This window comes from Arachis hypogaea, chromosome 5, assembly GCF_003086295.3.
Source record: "Arachis hypogaea cultivar Tifrunner chromosome 5, arahy.Tifrunner.gnm2.J5K5, whole genome shotgun sequence".
Lineage (NCBI taxonomy): Eukaryota > Viridiplantae > Streptophyta > Magnoliopsida > Fabales > Fabaceae > Arachis > Arachis hypogaea.
The window spans coordinates 115126830-115149889 of NC_092040.1; the positions used below are offsets into that span (position 1 = coordinate 115126830).

At 31.8% G+C, this 23060-nt stretch overlaps 3 protein-coding genes and 1 pseudogene across 44 annotated transcripts; 2 read left to right on the forward strand and 2 right to left on the reverse strand.

The window, feature by feature from the left end:
- Positions 1–39: 39 nt before the first annotated feature.
- LOC112803064 (probable NAD(P)H dehydrogenase (quinone) FQR1-like 2) lies at positions 40–4211 on the reverse strand. 42 transcript variants are annotated; one of them, XM_072237920.1, is made up of 9 exons: positions 3878–4211; positions 3430–3489; positions 3008–3102; positions 2713–2822; positions 1685–1781; positions 1440–1513; positions 1187–1299; positions 743–800; positions 40–544 (listed from the first exon to the last, which is right to left on the reverse strand). In XM_072237920.1, exons 1-4 carry the CDS (start codon positions 3969–3971, stop codon positions 2784–2786), a joined length of 288 nt encoding a protein of 95 aa, XP_072094021.1. In that variant the 5' UTR covers positions 3972–4211; the 3' UTR covers positions 40–544; positions 743–800; positions 1187–1299; positions 1440–1513; positions 1685–1781; positions 2713–2783. The 42 variants fall into 42 exon arrangements, with proteins under 42 accessions (XP_072094021.1, XP_072094012.1, XP_072094036.1 ...); XM_072237911.1 differs by having other exon boundaries at positions 1440–1516; XM_072237935.1 differs by lacking the exon at positions 1187–1299 and adding an exon at positions 3734–3777 and having other exon boundaries at positions 755–800; positions 1440–1516; positions 3878–4181.
- A 6026-nt stretch (positions 4212–10237) lies between these two features.
- LOC112803066 (uncharacterized) lies at positions 10238–12555 on the forward strand (annotated as a pseudogene).
- Positions 12556–13991: 1436 nt separating this feature from the next.
- On the reverse strand, positions 13992–18038 carry LOC112799873 (pollen receptor-like kinase 4). Its single transcript, XM_025841866.2, has 5 exons — positions 17987–18038; positions 17761–17845; positions 15487–15610; positions 14818–15385; positions 13992–14383 (listed from the first exon to the last, which is right to left on the reverse strand). The coding sequence occupies exons 1-5, from the start codon at positions 18036–18038 to the stop codon at positions 13992–13994; spliced, it is 1221 nt and encodes a 406-aa protein (XP_025697651.2).
- A 1429-nt stretch (positions 18039–19467) lies between these two features.
- On the forward strand, positions 19468–22680 carry LOC112803067 (G-type lectin S-receptor-like serine/threonine-protein kinase At1g34300). Its single transcript, XM_025846535.3, has one exon. The coding sequence runs from the start codon at positions 19848–19850 to the stop codon at positions 22374–22376; it is 2529 nt and encodes an 842-aa protein (XP_025702320.1). The 5' UTR covers positions 19468–19847; the 3' UTR covers positions 22377–22680.
- The last annotated feature ends 380 nt before the right edge of the window (positions 22681–23060 follow it).

A 23060-nucleotide genomic window follows, 5' to 3' on the forward strand; every position in this document is an offset into this window, starting at 1 on the left:
TAAGCAACAGTTGACATGTATAGTTACCTAACATAGTCATTGATACAACAACACAATCAACATTTTTATTCTACTTAAGCATATATGCTTAAGTAACACAAATCAACATTCAAGCATATGTTAACATCCTTACACACACGCACACAAACACAAAAACAAAAATAAAAAAAAATGTAATGCCTTAAAGCATAAATCATATAAACCATCAACTACTTCAGTTGCTAATGGCTCATACCTAGTGAAATAACTATTTTCTTTTAGTTCTTTGAATAAATAATTGTGCTGGTTTTTTCTTCTATAGCTTTTACAAACTGATAGCTTCTTTGGAAGTTTTTCAAAAAAAAAAAAATTCCCTCATCCACTGCTAGTCCATCAAATTATTCTTGATGGGAACCATTTAGGGGGACTATCTATGATGATATCACATGAGCAACATCGGTTAAGAACAGTGATTTTTCCTAACTCCTTGACAATAGTAATTGAATATGAGCTTGTTTGATCTAAGAGCTTCTGAACTTTTGGGCCATGATATTTTTGGTAATACCTACAAATATTAAAAAATTATCACAGATTAAGAAGGTAAATAGGTGCACCAAAAGGAAAAAAGAATTACTTATATGAGATTTTTATCCTGTCATAATTTAAAAGCCAAAGCCTCTTAAAAAAGACTATATGAGATAATGAAAAATTAAGGCAGCTTTTTAAAAAAACAGAGAAAGAAAAAAGAGGGTGGTGAGGGAACCAAAGCTTCTGCCTCATCAATTCCAGTCTTACTTCAGAAACTTTTTGCTTCTTTAGCTCTGCATATTCAATAGAAGATATAGAACTCTATCACAAAAATATTACTCTAGCACAAAAAATACAAAGTTCATTGATGTTAAAGCATAGAAGAAAACTACCAATTAAATTTTGGAAAATTATGTTTACATAATTCTAATCAGACTCTTATAAGGAAACATAATGCAGCAAATTTCAGCATCTGTTTTTCTTTTAAGCATTTGCCAGTCCTCTCCTTCAGCTTTACCTGCTGTTTCTTTCTACTATAAGACCACTTTCACTCCAACTTGCAGGATCAGACACCACCATAAGCGGTACCTTTCAACAACATAATCTACTTCTCTGCTCTTCAACAATATTGGAAGTAACTCAACAACAGGATACGGTGTTGAAAATCACTATGTCTCACCTGTTGACTTAGTTCTCTTTCTCCAAAGCTTTGTTCCAACATCAAAGAAATACTAACTGCAGTTCTAGCTATGCGCCAACAGATATGCCCGAGTATTCAAAGATTGAAAACAACTGTGCAAATATAGAATTATGAAGACAGAAAGGTATTCATCAAATACAAAGGCAGATCTGCAGGCTTTAGCTTTGTCACCTTAACAAGGAACCTATAATGACCAAGCATGCAAGTGCTAACAATATCCAACATGCATTACCTTTCAAAACAATGCTAGTTAACACTTTTCTCCTCTTATTCCTTCACTGGTTCCACACCCTCCTCATCAGCACCCTCCTTTATGCAAAAATTTATCATCTTATATTCAAGAAAGGAAATAACACCAGGCCCAAAGTTTCTTATTGGGGACAACATGCCCTTCTAACAGCTAAGTCAAAACTTCTGATTTTGTAAGTAGACAGTCTCAATAAAATAAAATAACTTGGTATTCAAATAAAAAAATACCTCCTTGATGAGCTGCTCAATTTCCTCTCCATCTCTGAGCTAAGCTCCAACACCTTGACCTCCCACCTCTTCACTTTCTTTCTCAAAATTCCAGAATCTTTCCATCAAACAAATTTCATTCATTATATGCTATTGAGATATATACTATTTGAGAATTATCTATCAAACAAAATATACCTAAAGTTTATAACAATTGCTTGAATAAATGCCAAATAGCTGAAGGAACAGAATATTATTGGCAATAAGGTAAAAGAAAAGCTAAAATATTCATAAACCTAAACCATAACATCTATATCCCTAACGCTACTAACTACTAACATAACTGAAAAGGAAAAAGGCCTAACTATGAGCTATCCTCAAATCTGAATCTTTAAGCGCCCGTCTTGCAAATGCTACCTGAATCAACATTTTGATTTTCCTCATCAAGATATGCTTAAATATAAATTTTAGCTTACTTTTAAAACAACTGAAATGGTTATTTGGTCAACCTTATCATCCAAATACAACAACAATTATAGCATTAAAAAGGAAAAGGATTGCCTTATGAACAAAATTTATATAGTTAAATAGTTAAATTCATTTTAAAATCTTTTTTTGTTGTTCTTTCTCACTGTTGCTCTCATAATAGCAAATAAAAGGCCTTGCGGAGAAAAAATTAATAAAACAAAGAAAATACATATAATAAGAAGCAAAGCATGAATGGTGGTGCAAGTGCTGAGGCAGAGGCAAAGTACTCTGAATTTGTGGAAGTTAATCCTAGCAAACCTGTAAATAGATATTAAAATTGCCAAACCTATAAATGCCTAAGCCACTCAATTTCAAAGGATAGATAGTAACTGAAACGAATTTTTTTTACCATATCAAATTTCAATAGATAAAAGCAAAGGAAACAAACAATGACATCAATTTCAAAATTTTGAGCCCGAATACATTTCTAGATTAATTGGCAATCCAAAGCAAATATGCATCAGAGGAAATGCCACAAGAATAAAAAATTATAAAAGTGTTTATGGAGAGTAAAATATTACATTCCATGCTCTGCAATTCTTCCATATAGCACTATGGCTCCTAGAAACCGCGTATGCTCCTCCTATGTCCATCATTCTCTTTGCTTTGCATTTGCATGTAGTTTTCTTGTCTGCAATTTGAATTCGAATGGAAGAACGTGGTTGTGAGAAGAAATGAGAGAAAGATTCAAGTGAGAGACATAATTAGAATTGTATGTGTCCTAAACTCTTCAACAAAATCGATAAATGAAGCCAAGAAGCTAACAATTATTCCTTCAAAGACAAAATTGTTTTATTATATACTAATAATTTGCACCTTGGAGACATCTTTGTCTAAGCTTCTGACAGTGTTGGAAAGCAAGGCATTCTCCTTCACCAAGTAGCCAATTTGTCGAAAGCCCAATTTGTGTACTTGACGTTCCAAGATTCAAAATGCACAAAAATGAATACACATCTAAATATATTTTTAAAAAAATAGCTTCAATTTTTTAATTAAATTCCAAACCAAAAAGAATAAAATGGGTAGGAGCATACATACAATTCTAGTAAAAGAATATTATAGTAATTGTGTTTGATTGTGTAACTACTGAATCTTATACATCTACAAATCATGCTTTCAATGGCATCCTATAAAGCCTCGAATCTTTCAATAATCCATTTACAAATTGTATTTATACCATTTCTGAAAGAAATAATACATTCTTTTGCCAAAAATGATTTCTCAAAGAAAAATAATACCTGCCGAGGGTCCATTCTTCTTCCACCTTGGCCGACTCTTTTTCCCTTTTGCAAGAAGATCTGCAGTTGAAGAAGCAGCTGAACTCAGCATAGCTATTAAAATGTTTCCTTTTTCTTTACTTTGAAAAAAAAAGAAAAAATATTTAATAACAGCAAAACATAATTTCTTGGAACTCTGCTCTGTGCTTTGTTCGCTGCTATGAACACCAAAACATGAAGTTTAATAAGAACATAATAATGTAATAAGAATACATGTAAATAAACACGGTTGAAAAACGTAAAGACTTAAAAAAAAAAAAATTACCATGATTTTAGCAAGATGTAGGACTCTGTTTTCAATTAACTGCTCTTGAGGCCAAAAATGAAAGCTATCAGGTCAGGGAAAAATAAGGCTACAGTTGGTGAGAGGAAGTGGAAGAGTGGACATTATTGATGAGCTGGTTATCACCTTGAGTGCCAGTGCTGATGACAAACCTTGCGGGTTTTTCGGCTAGCTTCTGCTCCTTCCACAGCTGACCAATGGAGGCAAAGAAAGGCTTCATCTGCGCCCCAGAGGCTTGAAACACAATTTCCAGTTGGTGAGATGAAGATAAAATGAAGAGGACGATCAGAGAAGAGAGAAAAAAGAAAAAGAGTGTCGAAAGAATAGAGTGATTCTGATTTCCGTGGGCGAAGGAGAGAGAAACCCAGAAATAGATAGAAAAAAGAATTGAAATTTGAAATTTTTTGAAGAATTACGCCCAAAATTTGCCATTGATCATCCCGGCCTCACATGTGGTTTTATTATAAAAATTTATTGGTATTTATCCATTAATAATAATAGTTGTTACTTTTAATTTTAAAAAAAATTGTGTATAAAAATTTATTGTACAGTATAAGACTGTTCCGTGATTACTTTTCAGAGATCAAATAATCTTGATATTTTCTTAGTCCGTATTAAGGGTAATTTACTAAAATAAATAATTTAGTTTTTAATTTTACTAGAATATATATTTTGTAAAATGAATATTAAAATGTATTTTTTTTTTAAATTATATAAATAGTGGCAAGGATCCATAGTTTATAAATGAACGTAAATCAGTATAGGAATTTTGTGGATTATGTTTAAAGCCAAATTACACATAATTCGTGGTAGGGTGTCGCAATTTGTGTGTGAATTGCAAACGTCCATAAACAGCGAACTTTTTAACTTCTATATCTTCATTTTCTTGTTCTGCATCACTATACCCTGGCATTAGTCCCACTGCATTACTTGATTCTCCCATCATACTCCCCAGTTCTCAAATTATTCCGCTTTCTTTATTTATATATATATATATATATATATATATATATTTGTTGATTTTTTCAGCGATCTTTTTATTATTTTGTTTTAATTTTATCATATGATCAATATTTGTGTTTATTTATTTAGTTTTGTTTTCATTTTTTTCTTCGGGCTATGTCTTCTCTAACTATGGGCTCATTTCATTGGTTAAGTTTTCTGTCATTTGATCAAGAGAATCTCAATGACCTGATTCTTACTTCAAATTTAAAAATAATTTATTTTTATATAATATCAAATATGAAATAAATTTTAATCTTAAAATAATTAATTGCATTTATATAGATCAACCATTAAAAAATAAGACTAGTAAGTTAATTTATTATTTATCATAGCTCTTTTAATTCAAGTAGTATATACTCAATACTAAATAAAAAAATTTAACAAATATATTTTTTCAATCTTAAATTTTAGAACTAAATTGACTATAAATTTAACAAATATATTTCATGTTTGATATTATGTAAAAATAAATTGTTTAACTTAATAAAAAAATTAAATAACTAAAAACATACATTTAATAAAAATAAAAATTTATATTTTAAAATATTAAAAAATACATTTTAAAAATAGACCAACTGAACATATTTTTATTATTTTCAACCTTTAAAAATAAGGTATCTTTTAAAAAACATTAAATATAAAAAAATAAAAATAAAAATAAAAAATGAAATCTAAACCTGTTGTTGAGTTAAGAAATTAACAAAATTAATTAATGATGACAAACATTATTTTATTGGACAAAATAAATAGTATTGATTATTTATGTTTAAATGTTGCAGGCTAAAATACATTGCTACAGCAGTCCAATATAAAGCAAGCTGAATATATCTTAGTAGGCCACAAATTAATAAGAAACCCAAAGATGATAAAAAGAATGCAAACGGGCTGAACTTGAATAGAACCAACCCAAGTCCAATTTGATTTCAGCAAGCTAATCCCTCCATCTTGCTTCCAAAGCAACGTTCACTTTTTTCTGTTTCAGTCAGAACTCAGAGAAAGAGAGAGAGAAAACTTAGCTCCCAAGTTGTTCACCAAAGAAGTAAGAAAGAGAAGGCTTAAGCAAAAAGGTTAAAGTCTAATCACCCACATTAAAATGTATTATGAATTCAGAAACTAAAAGGTGATTTCATTTTCTTATACATGCATTATATCTTCTTCTCTTCATCTTCAACGCTCTGCATATCCATTATGAGTTACATGGGAAAGATGATCTCTGCTCTTCACTGCTGTGCATCTACGGTCACAAGTGTGTCTTGAGGACCAAGTTATTTTTCAATGGCCAATATCTGAGTTTACCATTAATGATATATGTTTCTGCTGTTCTGTGGCTTTCGGTCAACAAGAAAAGGTCAGAACCAAAGTTCCTATTTTGAGGATTAACAGAAAAAAGTGAGATGGTGGGTTGGTGAGTCACAAAGCTTGAGAGTTGACCTAGGAGAGAGTAACTCAGCAACATGCAAGAAGATACAAAAGAAGTTGGTTCACCATTCAGAAGCTAAGGAGAAATAACCAGTGTTCTTGAGGTGTATGTTTTGAGAAGAGCTATCCGAAGAAGTTCATCTACTTGGACAGTGCTTCCTAGTCAAAGGAGCATTCTGCCAGAAAGAAGAACCAAATCAGAGGCTAGAAAATCTGGTTTATCACATAGCAAAGAGGCTGTTGAAGAGTCAATGTCTTTCATGTTTTACATATTGTAATTTACTTTTCAATGTTTATTTTTCTGTAATTTTTTTAGGTAAAAGGCTGAATGAAAGAGTCATTGAAAGAGCCTAAGAGTGAAAAAAGGCAGAGAGATACACATGAGTAAAAAGTTTAGAGTTATTTCAGATTTCTTTAGGTTAAGTTTGTGTCTTGTATCTTGTACATGTGAGGTACCCCCTTTCTTAGTTGGGTGAGCACTAAAAGTGAATAGTTAGGTATTAGCATAACCAAGTCAAGTTAGGTTAGAACTTGAGAGTGAAAGGATTGTGTCAATCATGTGGAATTGGTGTATGTAATACTTTAACTATAATGGAAATTCCACCACTGTTGTGGTGGAGACTGGATGTAGGTTGCATTGCACAACGCAACTGAACCAGGATACATGATGGTGTCAGCTTCTCTCTTCCCTACTCTGTTCTGTTTTTTGATATTCATGAGACAAAAATAAATTGTCTCATAAATTTTTTGCAAACAGAATCAGAATTGAAAGTTTGTTTTAAAGGGTTATTTCAGTAACACAAAAGAAGGTCATAGATTCAACCCCCTTCTCTAAATCTTCTACAAACTTCACCTGTTCTTAACAACCCGCTTCTCTCTTTGTGTGAAACATCCAAGCTTATTATTGTTTAAGTAGAAAGATTCAATATGATCATTCCTTATCCATCCTAATATTCTAATAGAAGTCATTTGGCTTGCAACAGCAGAAAAATGGCCGCTGTTCTATTTTGTAGGTGTCTCATTTTGCAGGTGTCAGTGGGGCAAATATAAAAAAATGATTTCAACCTCCAATTCACAGGCACCATGACTGAAATGATGTGCAATTCTTTTGTATTTAAATAAATAATTATTTTATATATATATATATATATATATATATATATATATATAAAAAGCAAAAGTCACACCTTGGTCGTCAAGTGTCAGGGGCTTTTTACTAATGAGATGTCAGACATGAGTGAAGCACTGAAACTGGTAAAAACTATGCTAAAGTTGAAGATTCAGGTTGAAAAAATGTTCAACTGAAAGCAAAAAACACATATACACACAAACTGCGAGACCTCTGCCGCGGTTTCTAGCCATTTTGCATATCAACATAAACCGCAATAGGAGTGTAGCGGTTTATGAGCGTTTACAATTCACACACAAACTGCGACATCCTACCGCGAATTATGTGCAGTTTGACTTTGAACGTAATCCGCGAGACCTCTGTAGCGGTTACGTTCATTTGTAAACTGTGGGTCCCTGTCGCAGTTTACATAGTTTATGAAAAAAATGTATTTTAATATCCATTTTGCAAAATATGTATTCTGATAAAATTGGAAGCCAAATTATTTATTTTGATAAATTACCCTATTAATTAAGTTTATTATTGAATTGCTACACCATTATTACATGTAGGGGTGTCCATGGATCGGATCATATCCGCATCCGATCCGAAAATTGCGGATACGATCCGATCCGCAAATTGATTGGATCGGATCGCGGATATCTGCTCTATATCCGCGGATCCGCACTATAATAATTAAAAATAAATAAATATATATATGTTTGGTATTATATTTACTTGTTTGTATGTTTTAGTTAGTAATTATTATTCATATATTGTATTATTTTATTTTTGTTATTTAGAGAAAGTGATTAAAAATATTTTAGGAATAAATAAGTTTAAAAGTATGAAAGAAATATTTTATCGAATTCTTTTACATAGAAATATGATTAAAAAGAGAAGGTTTAATCATGCGGATATATCCGATATCCGATATCTAATCCAATTCGCAAATGTGCGGATCGGATCAGAACGGATCTGGCACTAGAAAGTGCGGATATCATATTCGATATGATCCGATCCGATCCACGGACACCCCTAATTACATGCGTGTATTTGAATAAAGATTTTCTTAATTTATGCCAATCAAAAAGATTGATAATGACCTCACAATTAACCTAGATACATTATTCTCGTTGAAATTACTTTATTTTAAAATTGATAATAATAGAAAGACAAAAGAGAAAATCAATTTAAATTTATCTTATTTACCATTCATTAATTTTAGCGACAATTAATAAATATTAAATAAAATAAATTTAAACTATTTAAACTAATTTACTATTGTCTTCTAAATATTATTGATTTAAAATAAAAAAAAATATATTTAATGGTCCTTGACGAATGATTCAATGGTCCTTGCATTTTTTTTTCACCAAAATTGGTGAAAGATAACCATTCCTTTACGCTTTTGGGCACTTGTATCTTGGGCTCAATCTTCCTTCAAAACTATTAAGCGTTATAATATCCATTTATTGAAAGTCCACCTATCCTGATAATTTTAAAATAGCATAAAAATATTTTTTGGGTTAAAATAACATTAAAATAAATATATTGAATTAGTGAAATATGATGTAAAATATTAAAATAAATTATTATTTTGACCCACAAAAAATAAACCAAAAACAAAAGAAACAATATTTTTATTTTTTAAAATTAATTTAGTTTGACAAAATATACATTTTGAGGATAAATAATAAATAATGTATTTATTTAATCCAATTTTTTGTTGAGTCATCTAAAAAGTTATTTGGAAAATATATATAAAAAATAATAATAAATTAATTTTTTTTTATTTTTTAATTTTTTAAATATTTTTTCAGTCATGTAAATGATATAAAAAAATATTTAAAATAAAATGACCAAATTAAAAAGATAATTTTTTAATCTTTAAACATATTTACAAAAAATTATATTGATATTTATAAATTATGAGATATATGGCATGTTTTAAAATTTTGTCAAATTAAAATTATATTTTAAAGATAATTATGAGATATTTGACACGTTCTAAATTTTGTCAAAATTTCTACAATAAGAGATTATAATGTCAAAATAATTATTTTAAATGATTTTTTCTGTATCTTTTATTGACAAAATATTAAAAATAGTCTAAAGATATTTTTTATTATTTTTTATATGTTTTTTTTAAATAAATTTTTAGATAACCCAACAAAAGGCTGAATTAAATACATGAATTATTTGTCATTTATCTCAAAATGTCCATTTTACTTCTTGTCTCCTCATCTCACGCATTTCTCACCTGTCCTGCTGTCCACTCATCCACTCTGCAACATGCATTTCTCACCTGTCCGGTCAAGAGAATTGTAATGTTATATATTTTCCATTCAAGAGATTGAGGAGGCTTCCATTGGTTTGATACTTGTAGATGACAAGCTTTCAACTTGGCGTGCCCAGCATTGTATATGTTTTACCAGATCCTGTTTGTTCATAGCAGGTGTCTATCTTTGCGTATGGACAAACAGGTTCGGTAAAACTTATACAATGATTAGGGCAGCCCTGATGCTCCAGATTTGGAAGGGTTGATACCACCTTCTCTAGAACAGATATTTCAGACTAGTCATCAATCTCTGAAAGATCAGGGTTGGAAGTACAAAATGCAGGTTGGTACCTAGTATACTTAGTCCTGGTTTTCATGTGGTTATACCTATGAATGGGAGCTGAAATATTTTGTTGACATTTGTAGGCATCAATCTTGGAAATATATAATGAGACCATCAGGGATTTGTTATCAAATAGACCAGACACGAACAGACAATAGTGTTCCTAACCTAACCATTGTGGATGTCTGTAGCGTGAACGAGATTTCCTCATTCCTAAAACAGGCTGCGCAATGCACGTCTGGTTTGGTTTATATATGTTGGATCCTCCAATATAATGCTTGAACGAAATTTTTTGAGTAGAGAGTAATACATTTTTGTTCTTGTTCTACGATTTACTTATAACTTAATATTTGTGCCCTTTCTCTTCTTTCAGGTTTGTGAGAAGGACACAGATGAATGAACAATCATCTAGAAGCCATTTTGTCCTTACTTTGCGTATTTGTGGGATAAATGAGGTACTTGGCTCCTAATACACATTGATAAACTTTTATTTTTCATTCCGAGACACACTTGTAAATCTTTGTTCTGTTAGTAATTTAGCATAAAGTTGAGTTCTTTTTCGATTTTCTAATCCGAATATTCTACAAATTCGTTTGCTTGATCGGGTTAAGGTCCCCAGATCTTTCTCTGCGTCTAACACGGTTTTTTTTTTTTTTGGATCGAACTCCTATGTATTTCTTCAAGTTGCAAAATTTGAACCCAATTATGCTGTTAGAAGCTAATTATCAACCACCCTTTTCCCATTTGACTAATATGACAATGTTTTTGTGGTGATTTTGAATCATTGCAGATCAAAGATTGATTTTTTTGGTTTCAGCTTTTTGGGGTGTGCTCATGGTGGTGAGGTTTAACCCTTCGTGTCTCACACTGTATCAACATCCTCACCACTCTGTTTGTTTCTCCAAACAAGTATCTGTTAAAAGCAGTTATGGGAGACACATGAAAAGAGGTGGAACTTCAAGGCCCCAGATAGAGTTTCCTTCTCCTTTGGGGAATGGTGAGGGTTTGCGTGTGTTTGTTGTGTCTGATTTGCACACTGACTATGCTGAGAACTTGAATTGGGTGAAGTGCCTGGTGATGTTGCTGAGACATATGACTTGTTTGTTGTGACAATGTCTCTCTTGAAAGAAAGATTTGAGCATGTGTTCTATGTGCCTAGAGATCATGACCTTTGGTGCCGTCCGGAGGGACAAAAATATGTAAGGTCATTGCATTATATGCTGAACATAGATATGGTCTATGACAGAACACTATGGTGTTGTTTGGTCCGTGTAGCCAATCGCACCTAGCAAGACACAACTTAGTTGTTGTTATTGTTCTGTGTAGCTCAAATACATGTGTTAGTATCGACGAAGTTATGAAATCTATAGCCTAGAGAATGGAGTTTTATGTGACTCAAATTAGGAGAAAAGGGGGGCCTAATTCTGCTAGAATTTAAATATGCAACCATTGTTTGTCAATATATGCATTGATGTTGTTGGCTTGGCTCCTTTATGTACTATATAATCCTTTTATTCTGATAAAGTTTTCACTGATATGTCATTAGGTTGATTCTGTTGAAAAGCTGGATAAGTTGCTTGCAGCATGTAAGGCACTTGGAGTTGAAACACAACCAATGGTTATAGGTGAATTAGGAATCATTCCCTTGTTCTCTTGGTACCATGAGGTGATTACTTCCATATTGCCAAATTTTGTTACCTCCTAATTCTTTCACACCATGATATACTGGATCCAATTTGCTGCTTAAGGGCAGTCTATTTGAATGTTCAATCATCTTCTTTCGCAGAGCTTTGACAGAGAGAAGGACATAACGGGATTTCACATCCCGCCTTTGGAGATGGTGACTATTCTCTTAACTCCTAGTAAGCCATTTTTTCAATTAAGGAGTGCCTGCATAAGAACTTCATGTTATTATCTCTTAGCAATAACTTATATTGATCTCCCCTGAGATTATGTGATATTACAGTAAACACTCCATTGTTCGGTTTCTGTTCCAGACTTCCTGTAAGATCTCCATTAGGGAACTACAATACCTTGTGTCTGTTTAGATCCAGAATACTATGTGCACAGATTATTATAGAAATATTCATCTCTAATAGCAATCTTGTTTCTATTTCTTTGTGTTGCTCTCGGATTGCTCTGCCATTCTTTAAATGGATCTGAAAGTCCTGGTTGATTTTGATCGGCATAAATGCTGCCAAATAGACTGATCTTGATGTGAATTTGTACCTAAAATGATTTTTTTTTCTTTTTCTATTATACTTTTCGATAGGCATGTAAAGACTTCCATGCGTGTAAGTGGCCACAAGGACTTTCAAATGGAGATATGTCCCTTTCCATGTATTTTGATGCCATGAATGATAAGCAACTGGAGATGATGAAGGAGGTTAAGATAAAATGTGATCACATTATTACCTTTTCCCATTTTGTTCCAAAGTGATAAATCAACCTGTCATTGAAATTGTTGCTTTGATGCTTTGCTTAAATTCTTGGTTATTCTTCTCTGCATGTTTTTTGTGATATGTCTCAGTGTTGAGGACCAACTTCAACTTCCAAGAAAATAATTAATCGTTAGACCCTTACCCTCATTTTAAGAGGAACTTGTTCCAAAGGATTAAATTCTAATATAATTTTCTCCTCTTCTTTTTTTAATTCCATTCATTTTAAAACATTTGTCACTCCAGAAATTTAATCGCTTCAAAATTTAATGTATAATTATATCCAAATACATTAATATTATACGTTTCTTAATTTGTTTTGTGATTGACATAGTTAATAATAATTAAGAAAATCCTAAAACAGGAGACCATACATATAATATAATATTTACATGTGATGATGTTGCCTAAACTTTATTTTCAATTGACCTAACTAATAATAGCTTAAAGCTAAAGCTCAATCATAAGAGAATTCAAGTCACATGTATCATAGTGAATTACTATTAAAAGATAAATTTAATTGGGAAAGTACAAGGAACTAATAAAATATTTGTACAAAGTGTACAATAGAAGTTTATGGAATATTAAAAATATAATTATTAGTGTTATTTTTTCTCATTAGTTAAATATTTTGGGACGAGTGGTATCATGACATAGTATTACAGCTTTAGATCTGAAAAGTTAAGAGTTCGATCCTTAGTAAATTCCAAAATCAGTTTAATATTTTGAGAAGATGTTTATTATTTCTAGTACTTACAAATAGTCCATTGTCTCCCTAGCGAGATCCAATTTAATTTTAATACACTATTCAATTTACACCTACTACTTTTTTTAAACACGATATAAGTGGCTCAAACACAAGCAAAATCAAGGACAAAACAGACACGATTAATTGATTAATGCATAAGAAACTTCCTTAAACATTCTAATTTAGGCCTCCAATCAAGTGACATTCTTCCAATTCCTCTACCCTCTAGCACCAACAAATTATATATGAATTTAGGGTTTAATGTGTGGTTTGTTTGTCTTTTAAAAAAAAAAAAGTTTGCCATTTTTAATATATTTCTGTCATTATTTAACCAACACAAATATTAAATTGTCTTTAACAAATAAATTTTACTAATTTATATGTACAAATTTTAAATAATACGAATAAAAATAATATTGATTCATGTGTACAAAATTTTGATAAATATAAGTATAAATTATATATTTTTTATGTACAAAACATTTATAAACATAAATGCAACTTTTTGTTGGTCAAAAAATAATATTTTTTGTTGGCCGTGTAGTATTGTTCAAAATTCAAAAAATAAAAAAATTTTGACTTTTCGTAAAAAAAAAAAGAACATGGGAAATTATTTTTTTCCAACTAATTATTAACCAATACTTTTTTATCCCTTAACCTTTGTCCATCTACTATTTCGTTGAAAATAGTGAATGATAAATAAAAATCAATTTTTATGTATGTAAAAAGCATTTCTCATCACCAATATAAAAATAAAAAAAGAATATATAACCAATTAATTATCATTTAAATTGATAGTACAAATTTACCTACATAAAGAGAATTTGAGCTGTAAAAACAATGTTAATAATTGTGTGGTTTCTTTAGAATTTAGGAAAGAAAGGAAAGAATTAATGTACTAACCATATAAGAGCTCAAACAAAGTTCCATCATTCATAAGCTCATAAATGATGAACTTTTGCCCCTCTGAATAATAGAAAGATATAACCTCTACAAGATTTTCATGCTTGATGCTCCCAAGCAATTGCATCTGCTGAAGAAATTCCTTTTTGCTCAATTCATTCATGCAGCTAAGTTTCTTCACAGCAACAAGAGCACCATTTTCAAGTGTTGCTTTGTATGTAATACCCAATTTGCCCCTCCCTAGAACTTCTGCTGATGCCCTTAACAAATCATCTAAGTCAAATACTGGAAACTTCTTGTTGGAAAATTCCAAACTTCCTAATCTTTCAGAATCTTCACTGAAGGAATGAGACACCATTTTCTTTGCCCATGCTCCAAATACATACCCTGTAAGAGTAACCATTAGAACTTAATATAAAAAATAAAAACATTCATGAATCTATATTCATCAATGTGAGACAACATTTTTCTTCATGACCAATTTTCTAGGCTTTTGAAGGCAGGGGAGATTCAAACTATCAAACTAAATGAGAAATCACAAAGTTGATCTAAGATCTAAGACAACAAATCTATTCTAGGTAATGTACTATGTACTAATTCGAGTGTACGAATTCACAATTTGTCTGTGCACCGAAACATCATAAATACATTTTTCACATAAAATATTTTACTTGTATTGTACTACATACTTTTTTTTTTGTACCGGAACGTATTGCATTCTATGTAACTATTATTCGGTTGGTCTTTCTGAATTTACACTATTTACTTACTATAAATTTAACCGTTGTTACAACATGCTTGAAATAAGACATCAACCTTACCTGCTGAATCTTTTCTTCTTGTTTCTTCTGCACTAGCCCTTCTTTTACAAAACAACAAAGCCATGATGATCAGAAACAGAAACAGTGCAGAAGAAGAAGCAATCAAAGCAATAATCCAAACTTTGAGTCTCTTATTTTTTCTAACTTCTGGTTCTGGCATAGGAGATGGAGCAGGAGAAGGTTCAGGACATAACCTATCCAATGGCTTTCCACAAAGATCCGTGTTATTGTCAAAGGAACTCACTGGAAACCTTTGAATCACATGAGTCTGAGGAATAGGCCCCACCAAATGATTATATGAAAGATTGAAACTTTCCAATGATGGTTGATCAAAGGATGGAATTTGACCATCCAAGTAATTCTCTTGCAGCTCCAAAACTCTTAGACTAGGAAGATCAGCATACCCAGAAGGAATTTTCCCTGAGAAGTGATTACCTGAAAAGGTCACTTCTTCTAAAGACACCAAATTGTGAGATTTGGTAGCATCCCAAGAAGCAAATTGTTTCTGAAGCTGAGTTTCTTCAAGAGAGTAATGTTTTGAAGAAATGTAGGATTTTTCAAAGTTCCACTAAGGTTAATCCCTTCAAGAACAATGTGAACAACATGAAAATTAGAACAAGTGATACCAAACCATTTGCTTTGATTTTCTCCAATGCATGGTGGACCAACCCAATTCCCATGCAAATCAATGGAAGAATTTAGAGAATCCCTTATAAACAACAAAGCCTCTCTTTCTTGTGGATAAAAACTTTGATCACTGCACAAGATCATGCTACTATTTTTGTTATTGTTGCTAAAAAAAAATAAAAACCGAAACAAAAACAATGATACATAGTAAAGAATTGTTGTTATGTTAAAAGGCAAGATCATGATTTGTTGAGAATTTTGCATAAGCCAGCTTGACATGAGTTTGGTAACCAATGAACAAAGTCTTGCACTCTTTTTTTTTTTTTGTGCTTTAGTTGTTTTGTTCGAAACGGTCTGAACAAGGTTTTGGTTTGGTTTACTTTGTTTAATATTTTTCTGATTATAATATTATTAATTAACTACATAATATATATGGTGGTTGAACAAGATGACAGCTTTCAAAATGTTTCCTACTACATGGCATATTACGGTTCCAATTTTATATTTTTAGTAGATTAAATTCAACTCTTTTATTTTGTTACTGTATAATATTTAAATTTATAGATTTAAATTGTCATTTGTTACGATGTATGGACATAGATACAGACACGAAATACGATATGATACAAGATACATTAACACACAAATTTTAAAATTTTATAAGACACATAAACATGTATATATATAAAATATAAAATATTTTTTAGATAAATCTAATGATATTTTGATATTTTATTAATATTAAAACATAAATTATTTTTAATTATTTTTAATTTTTTATTTAATTATATAAAGTATTTAAATATTTTATTTTAATAAATAATAATATATAATATTTTTAAATTTATTTCAAGAATACACGTTAAGAAGAAGGCTGGACTCGTGATAGTATTTAGGTGTATCCAAACATATCAAGTGAATAATTTTTTATTAAGAGACAATTAGACACAACAAACACACCTGTCGAACGAGTCTCAATGAATGTTATGTTTAAAATGTGTACGACATGCAGACACGACAACTCAATAAAGTATTCTTACCTCGTAGGTCATTTGTCATCCATATTATATATGTATAACTAACAATTAAAGAAGAGTAAAGTAATAATTAGATTCTCAAGAATTTCGACTTCGGACTAATCAGTCCTTGAAGAAAAAAAAGTATCAATGAGGTCCTCCACGATAACAAACGACGGATATGTATGTGCTTCCATCAATGAATACTACGAAACAAAATTGAGTTGTCCATATATTTCTTTATCTACAATTGTGTGTGTTCTAGTGCTGTGGAGTATGAAAATGATGTAGTTTTAACCAGTAAAGTATTTATTATCTTTTGAATTTTCATATATTTATCAACTCTCTCTATTTATTATGAATCCTATCAAAACAGGTAGAAGTTTCGCTCCAAAAATTGTTATTTGTATGACGATCTTTCATAATAAAAAATACGTCATAGTAGATAACAGTACATATAAATATTATCGTTAAATTTTACGTGATGAATTAATATAAAGACATCACATATTCACGTTTGTTATTGAATGACCAAATTAATACTTTTTTTTAATTAATTAATTCGAATTCAAAATCTTCACTGACTTAATTCTCAATTTACTCATTAAAAAACAAGATTAATGGTGAAAATATTTATAAAAGAATTAATTCAACTTTTGAAAAACAGATCTTTTATTTTAGTGTCTATAATATATAATAATAAATGTAATTGTTTTTTATTTTGTCGATTAGATAATATCTTATAAAATGATTTATGCGGCATATTATTATCTAATTAATAGAATAATTAATTTACTAATTTAAAGTATCTGAGTTTTTTTTAAATAAAATGCATTGTTAATTGATTAATTAAAATAACTTATATAGTACTAATGGAAAGAGTCAAATATATATGTATTTATGTTTATAGATGTAAGTATAATATACGAAAAATTAAAACAGTGAATATATAATAAGTTTATGCTTTATATGTATGAAAATTGATTCCAATAAAACTGAATTATATAAAAATAGTTAGGATTAAGTATGATTTTGGCTCTTAAGGTATAGATTAAAAAAAAAAATTTGTCATTAATTTTTTTTATATACAAATTATCTATAAAGATTTAGATCACATAAATTTTTTAAATGTGTTGTAATTTCTTAGATATATAAAAATATAGCCTTTTGGTAAAATTTAAAAATTAAAAAAATACTTCTTTAATTTTATTGATTTCACATAGATATAATGATTTGTGTGGCTATTCTAACTTAAAAAGTAAATTACCTTTATAATATTGTCCAGGATAGGATATCAAACCTCACTATTCTCTTCATCGATATCGTCAACTTGCTGTTAGTTACTTCTTCATCATCATTCTCTTCTTTAACTATAGCACGCCATTCTGAAGATATTAACACGAAAAATCATATTCAACTTTAATTAGCCTTTTCAACCAATCAAACTACAAAATAAAGTATATTCGAGCCAGAGAATTAACCATCTTTCATTTGTAGCACTCACCGACAAAAAACGACTGTAACACCGTCCTGCGAAAGACGCAGCTCTGTGGATTCAACAGCGACGGTGGATTCCATCACTGCCGTTATCTCATTCCTCTTCTTTTCTCTGTTGATACAGCTTCTTTTTCTGTAACCGTCGTTGTCGCCACCCTCTTTTCCTTCATTGACGTCCCTATCTTTTTTATTGTCGTTTTCTTCTTTTATACGGCATCGATCGTCTTTTTTTACCGTCGTTTTTTTCTTCTTCTATCGTCTTTTCTTTCTTCAACTGTCGTTCTCTTTATTCATTATCACCCTCTTCTCCGTGATCGTCAGTTTCTTTTTTTCTTTCTTTTCTTTTTTCACCGTTTAACTAACATATATATAATGAGGACAAATCAAAATTATTTTAATAAAATTATTTTAAATTTACATTTGAATCAAAATTTCACCAATTATTTTGTTTATAGATTTTTAGATTTTTTATTACTTTATTAATTAATATTAATTTTTATTATTTTGCCATTTGTCATCCAATAAAAAATAACACTTATCTATTATATAAAACACCACTTATTAACGAACTAATTATCTATTACTCTTTTGTTATATATTAATAGATAATAGAAATGGATAGATACTATTAATAAATGTAAAGAAAATAGCTTGAGACAAGAAATAAACTTTTGGATAAAACAAAGGACTACTAATTTTTTTATAATATTGGGTTGTCTCGTGAGATTTACCATAACATTAGAATTTATCGGTGAATTTCGTTAATATAAAATAGTTATTGGAAAAAAAATCGTTAGTAATGATAGATGGGGTAGAATTGAATTAAAAACTTTGTTTGAATAGATAATAAAAAATAAAATAAAATAAAATAAAATAAAAATAATAAAAAATAAAAAAATTATTTTATATTTTGTTTGAATAAAAAAATAAAAAAAGAATTTTTTTATTTGAATGAAAAAATAAAAAAAATTATAATTAAAAAATTATATTAATATCATTATATCTTTTATTTTTTTAATTGATCAAAGAATAAATTAATAATTTTATACTTAATACACATTTTTTTAGTCATTTTTATCTCAATATTGAGAGAAAAATATTTTCATGAGTCCTACATCATTTTTTTGTACTCTATTTTTCTTTTTCATCTAAACAACAAAAAATTCACATTTTCATCTATTTTATTTTTTCATTTTTTTTTCTTTTCGTATTCTCCTAATTTAAACAAAGTGTTAGTGTAAATAAAATTTAAATTAAAAAATTTAAAATGGCAAATAGAATTAAGTTGGAATTAAGCGCCATCCTACCCAATGTATTGCAGAGGAAATGAAGGTTGAATGTGATTAGATTCAAAATGCATCTCCTAGTCTCCTACGACAAGATTCAGCATCAATCAGCAAAGCTTCAGTGTTGGTTTCACTTGCAAACCGTGAATGAGCATCTCTTTGACTTCTTCTACTCTCGCTCGCTCAATATCATGGAAAAAAAAACCACACCTTTGAACATTCAACTCCATTATTATTATTTATTTATTTTTTATTAATATTATGTTTGTTTGAGAAAAAAATAAAAAAAAATAAAAAAAATAATTATTTTCTATTATTTAATTAAAGAAAAAAATTAAAAAAAATAAATAAAAAAATTGGTGAAAACATTAAAAAAAAAACTAATAACTAAAAAAAAAAAAAATCCACCCTATTTCTTTTCTTGTTATTTCTTTTCTCTCTATTTTTTTTTTCCCAAACAAAAATAGTCTAAATAAAAACTGAGATTCACACAAATTCAACACAGCAGAGAGTTGAGCCAAGTCAAAGTCTTCCATTTTCTCCATCTCCATTCTGCCATTAAATGCTGAGAACAAATTGAAACATAAACCAAACCAAACCAAACATGTTTCTCAGAAAACACGGTCTCTTGTTGTTACTCACCACAGTTGTTGTCCTTTCTGCCACCACCACCACCACCGCTATATCACCAGGCTCCACCCTCTCAGCTACCTCCAACCAAACATGGAGTTCACCGAGCTCCACCTTCTTCTTAGGCTTCGTCCCCGTCAGCCCAACCACCACCCCTCCCACCTTCACTGCCTCCATCTTCTACTCCGGCAACTCCCCCGTCGTCTGGTCCGCCGCCAACGCCACGCCCGTCGACTCCGGAGCCTCCCTCCGCTTCCTATCCTCCGGCGCCCTCCGTCTCCTCAACGGCTCCGGCGCCACCGTCTGGGACTCCGGCACGGCCAACCGCGGCGCCTCCTCCGCGACGCTTGAAGACAGTGGCAATTTGGTAATTTCCAACGGAAGCCGCACCCCTCTGTGGCAATCGTTCGACCACCCCACCGATACACTTGTCCCCTCTCAGAATTTCAGTTCCGGTAAGATTCTGAGATCTGGTTCTTACTCTTTTATCCTTAAGAGTAATGGGAATTTAACCCTGTATTGGAACGATAGCATGTTGTATTGGAACCAAGGCTTGAATTCCTCTGTTAATACTGTGAGTAAACCTGTTTTGGCGTTGCAATCCATTGGAATTTTGCAACTTTCTGATACAAATTTGACAAGTGCAGCTATTGTTGCTTATAGTAATGACTATGCTGAGGGTGGTAGTGATGTTTTGAGAGTTTTGAAATTGGATAATGATGGAAATTTGAGGATTTATACCACTTCCAAGGGTAGTGGAAACCCTACTGCTATGTGGGCTGCAGTTGAGGATCAGTGTGAGGTTTATGCTTATTGTGGGAACTATGGTATCTGTAGTTATAATGCTTCGAATCCCGTTTGTGGTTGCCCTTCTCAGAATTTTGAGATGGTGGATCCCAATGATAGTAGGAAAGGGTGTAGGAGGAAGGTGAGTCTCAACAATTGCCAAGGGAATGCAACCATGTTGACCTTGAATCATGCTCAGTTGCTCACTTATTCCCCTGAGGTTCAGTCGCAGGTGTTCTACATCGGTATATCAGCTTGCAAGGGAAATTGTCTTTCCAACACTAACGGTTGTTTTGCTTCTACTGCCTTGGGGGATGGCACGGGGCAATGTTACTTGAAGTCTCAAGATTTGGTCTCCGGATATGTGAGTCCAGCACTGCCTAGCACTTCTTATATCAAGGTTTGTCCACCGGTGCTTCAGAATCCGCCACCTTCAGGGGTGTCTGTGAAGCACAAGAGCTCGAGAGTACCGGCTTGGGTTGTGGTGGTTGTGGTTTTGGGCACTCTTCTAGCCTTGGTTGCCTTTGAAGGTGGTTTGTGGATGTGGTGTTGTAGGAACAACAAAAGGTTTGGTGCATTGTCTGCTCAGTATGCTCTCCTTGAGTATGCTTCTGGTGCGCCCGTCCAGTTCTCCTACAAGGAGCTTGAGCGCGCGACAAAGGGCTTCAAGGAGAAGCTTGGAGCTGGAGGATTTGGTGCTGTCTACAGAGGAATTCTTGTTAATAAAACCGTGGCTGCAGTGAAGCAACTCGAGGGCATCGAGCAAGGTGAGAAACAGTTTAGGATGGAAGTTGCTACCATTAGTAGCACTCATCATCTCAACTTGGTTAGGCTTATTGGCTTTTGCTCGGAAGGGCGCCACAGGCTTTTAGTTTATGAGTTCATGAAAAATGGTTCTCTAGATAATTTTCTATTCATGTCAGAGGAACATTCAGGAAAATTGTTGAATTGGGAATATCGATACAGCGTCGCTCTTGGCACTGCGAGGGGCATCACATACCTTCACGAGGAGTGTCGCGACTGCATAGTCCATTGTGATATAAAGCCTGAAAACATTCTCTTAGACGAGAATTATGTTTCTAAGGTATCTGACTTTGGTCTTGCAAAGCTTGTAAATCCAAAGGACCATAGGCATAGGACCTTGACCAGTGTGAGAGGAACCAGAGGATACTTAGCACCCGAGTGGCTTGCAAATCTTCCCATAACATCTAAGTCTGATGTTTACAGCTACGGCATGGTTTTGTTGGAGATTGTGAGTGGAAGGAGGAATTTCGAAGTCTCGGAGGAAACTAATAGGAAAAAGTTCTCCATTTGGGCTTATGAAGAGTTTGAGAAAGGCAACATCATTGGAATTGTGGACAAAAGGCTAGCCGACCAAGAAGTCGACATGGCGCAAGTGACAAGAGCCATTCAGGCAAGCTTTTGGTGCATCCAGGAGCAGCCCTCCCATAGACCGACGATGAGCAGAGTGGTTCAAATGCTTGAAGGCGTTGCTGAGATAGAGAGGCCGCCGGCACCAAGGTTGGCTATGGAAGGACCTGTTGTTAGTGGAACAAGCACAAACATAAGTAGCAATGTCAGTGCATTCTCCACAGCTGCAGCTTCACCCCATGATCCTTCCTCGTCGTCGTCATTTCAGACCAGCAGTGTGTCCACCTTAACCTTGGGAAGGAACACCGAGAAGGTATCTTCATCTCTCTTACAATCAGAACCATGAATGGTTACCAATCTTTTTTTTCCTTCATGATTACCAATAAGAATTGCCTCATAGCTACATTCACATTCACTTGCTATTTGATTCTGGAACAGCAAAACTAAGCTTTGCTGCTCAAATAACTTGTATCATAATATTCACAACATAGTGTGTATTTACCAACATCACTGTATACTTATACTAGTTTGTACTTTGTAATTAGGGAGTGCAAGCAAAAGCAGAAGCAATCATCTGTATTGAATTCCTGTAATTTTTTTGCATAATGTGTATAGGTATATCCATAATGAATGGGCAGAATATTATCAAATGATCAGTTTGTTCATTTTATCAAATTAATGTTATTTTAGTTCATGATTATAAAATAAAGAACTATGCTGCTTATAAAATACATGTTAGAGTATAAATACAAATTGAAAATAAATTAAACTACTTATATATTTATATATAAATATATTGGTGGTTGATTTTAGTGATTAATTTTGGTGTATAAATAACATTTTTATAAACTAAAGTATATATGGATTGGCAATGTATTAGTTAGTACTTTGTATACCCGTGACTCTAAAAATTCCCATGGTCTTCAAAGAATCCACGTCAATCACCCTTCGAATGCAAAATTATGTGAATGTGATCATGCATTGTATTCATGTATTGTATTGTATTGCGTATGTTATTTGAAGCTGACTT

What these genes read in the sequence shown, in the direction of transcription:
- LOC112803067 (XM_025846535.3), top strand. Translation starts at nt 19,848, where the DNA reads ATGTTTCTCAGAAAACACGGTCTCTTGTTGTTACTCACCACAGTTGTT.
- LOC112799873 (XM_025841866.2), bottom strand. Translation starts at nt 18,038, where the DNA reads ATGGAATCCACCGTCGCTGTTGAATCCACAGAGCTGCGTCTTTCGCAG. An exon ending in TTGATTTGCATGGGAATTGG is followed by an intron (nt 15,386 to 15,486) that starts GTTGGTCCACCA and finishes GATTAACCTTAG; the next exon opens with TGGAACTTTGAAAAATCCTA. An exon ending in AAGAAGAAAAGATTCAGCAG is followed by an intron (nt 14,384 to 14,817) that starts GTAAGGTTGATG and finishes TTACTCTTACAG; the next exon opens with GGTATGTATTTGGAGCATGG.
- LOC112803064 (XM_072237930.1), bottom strand. Translation starts at nt 3,971, where the DNA reads ATGAAGCCTTTCTTTGCCTCCATTGGTCAGCTGTGGAAGGAGCAGAAG. An exon ending in GAAGAATGGACCCTCGGCAG is followed by an intron (nt 3,103 to 3,429) that starts GTATTATTTTTC and finishes TGGAACGTCAAG; the next exon opens with TACACAAATTGGGCTTTCGA. An exon ending in TAGACAAAGATGTCTCCAAG is followed by an intron (nt 2,823 to 3,007) that starts GTGCAAATTATT and finishes TTCAAATTGCAG; the next exon opens with ACAAGAAAACTACATGCAAA.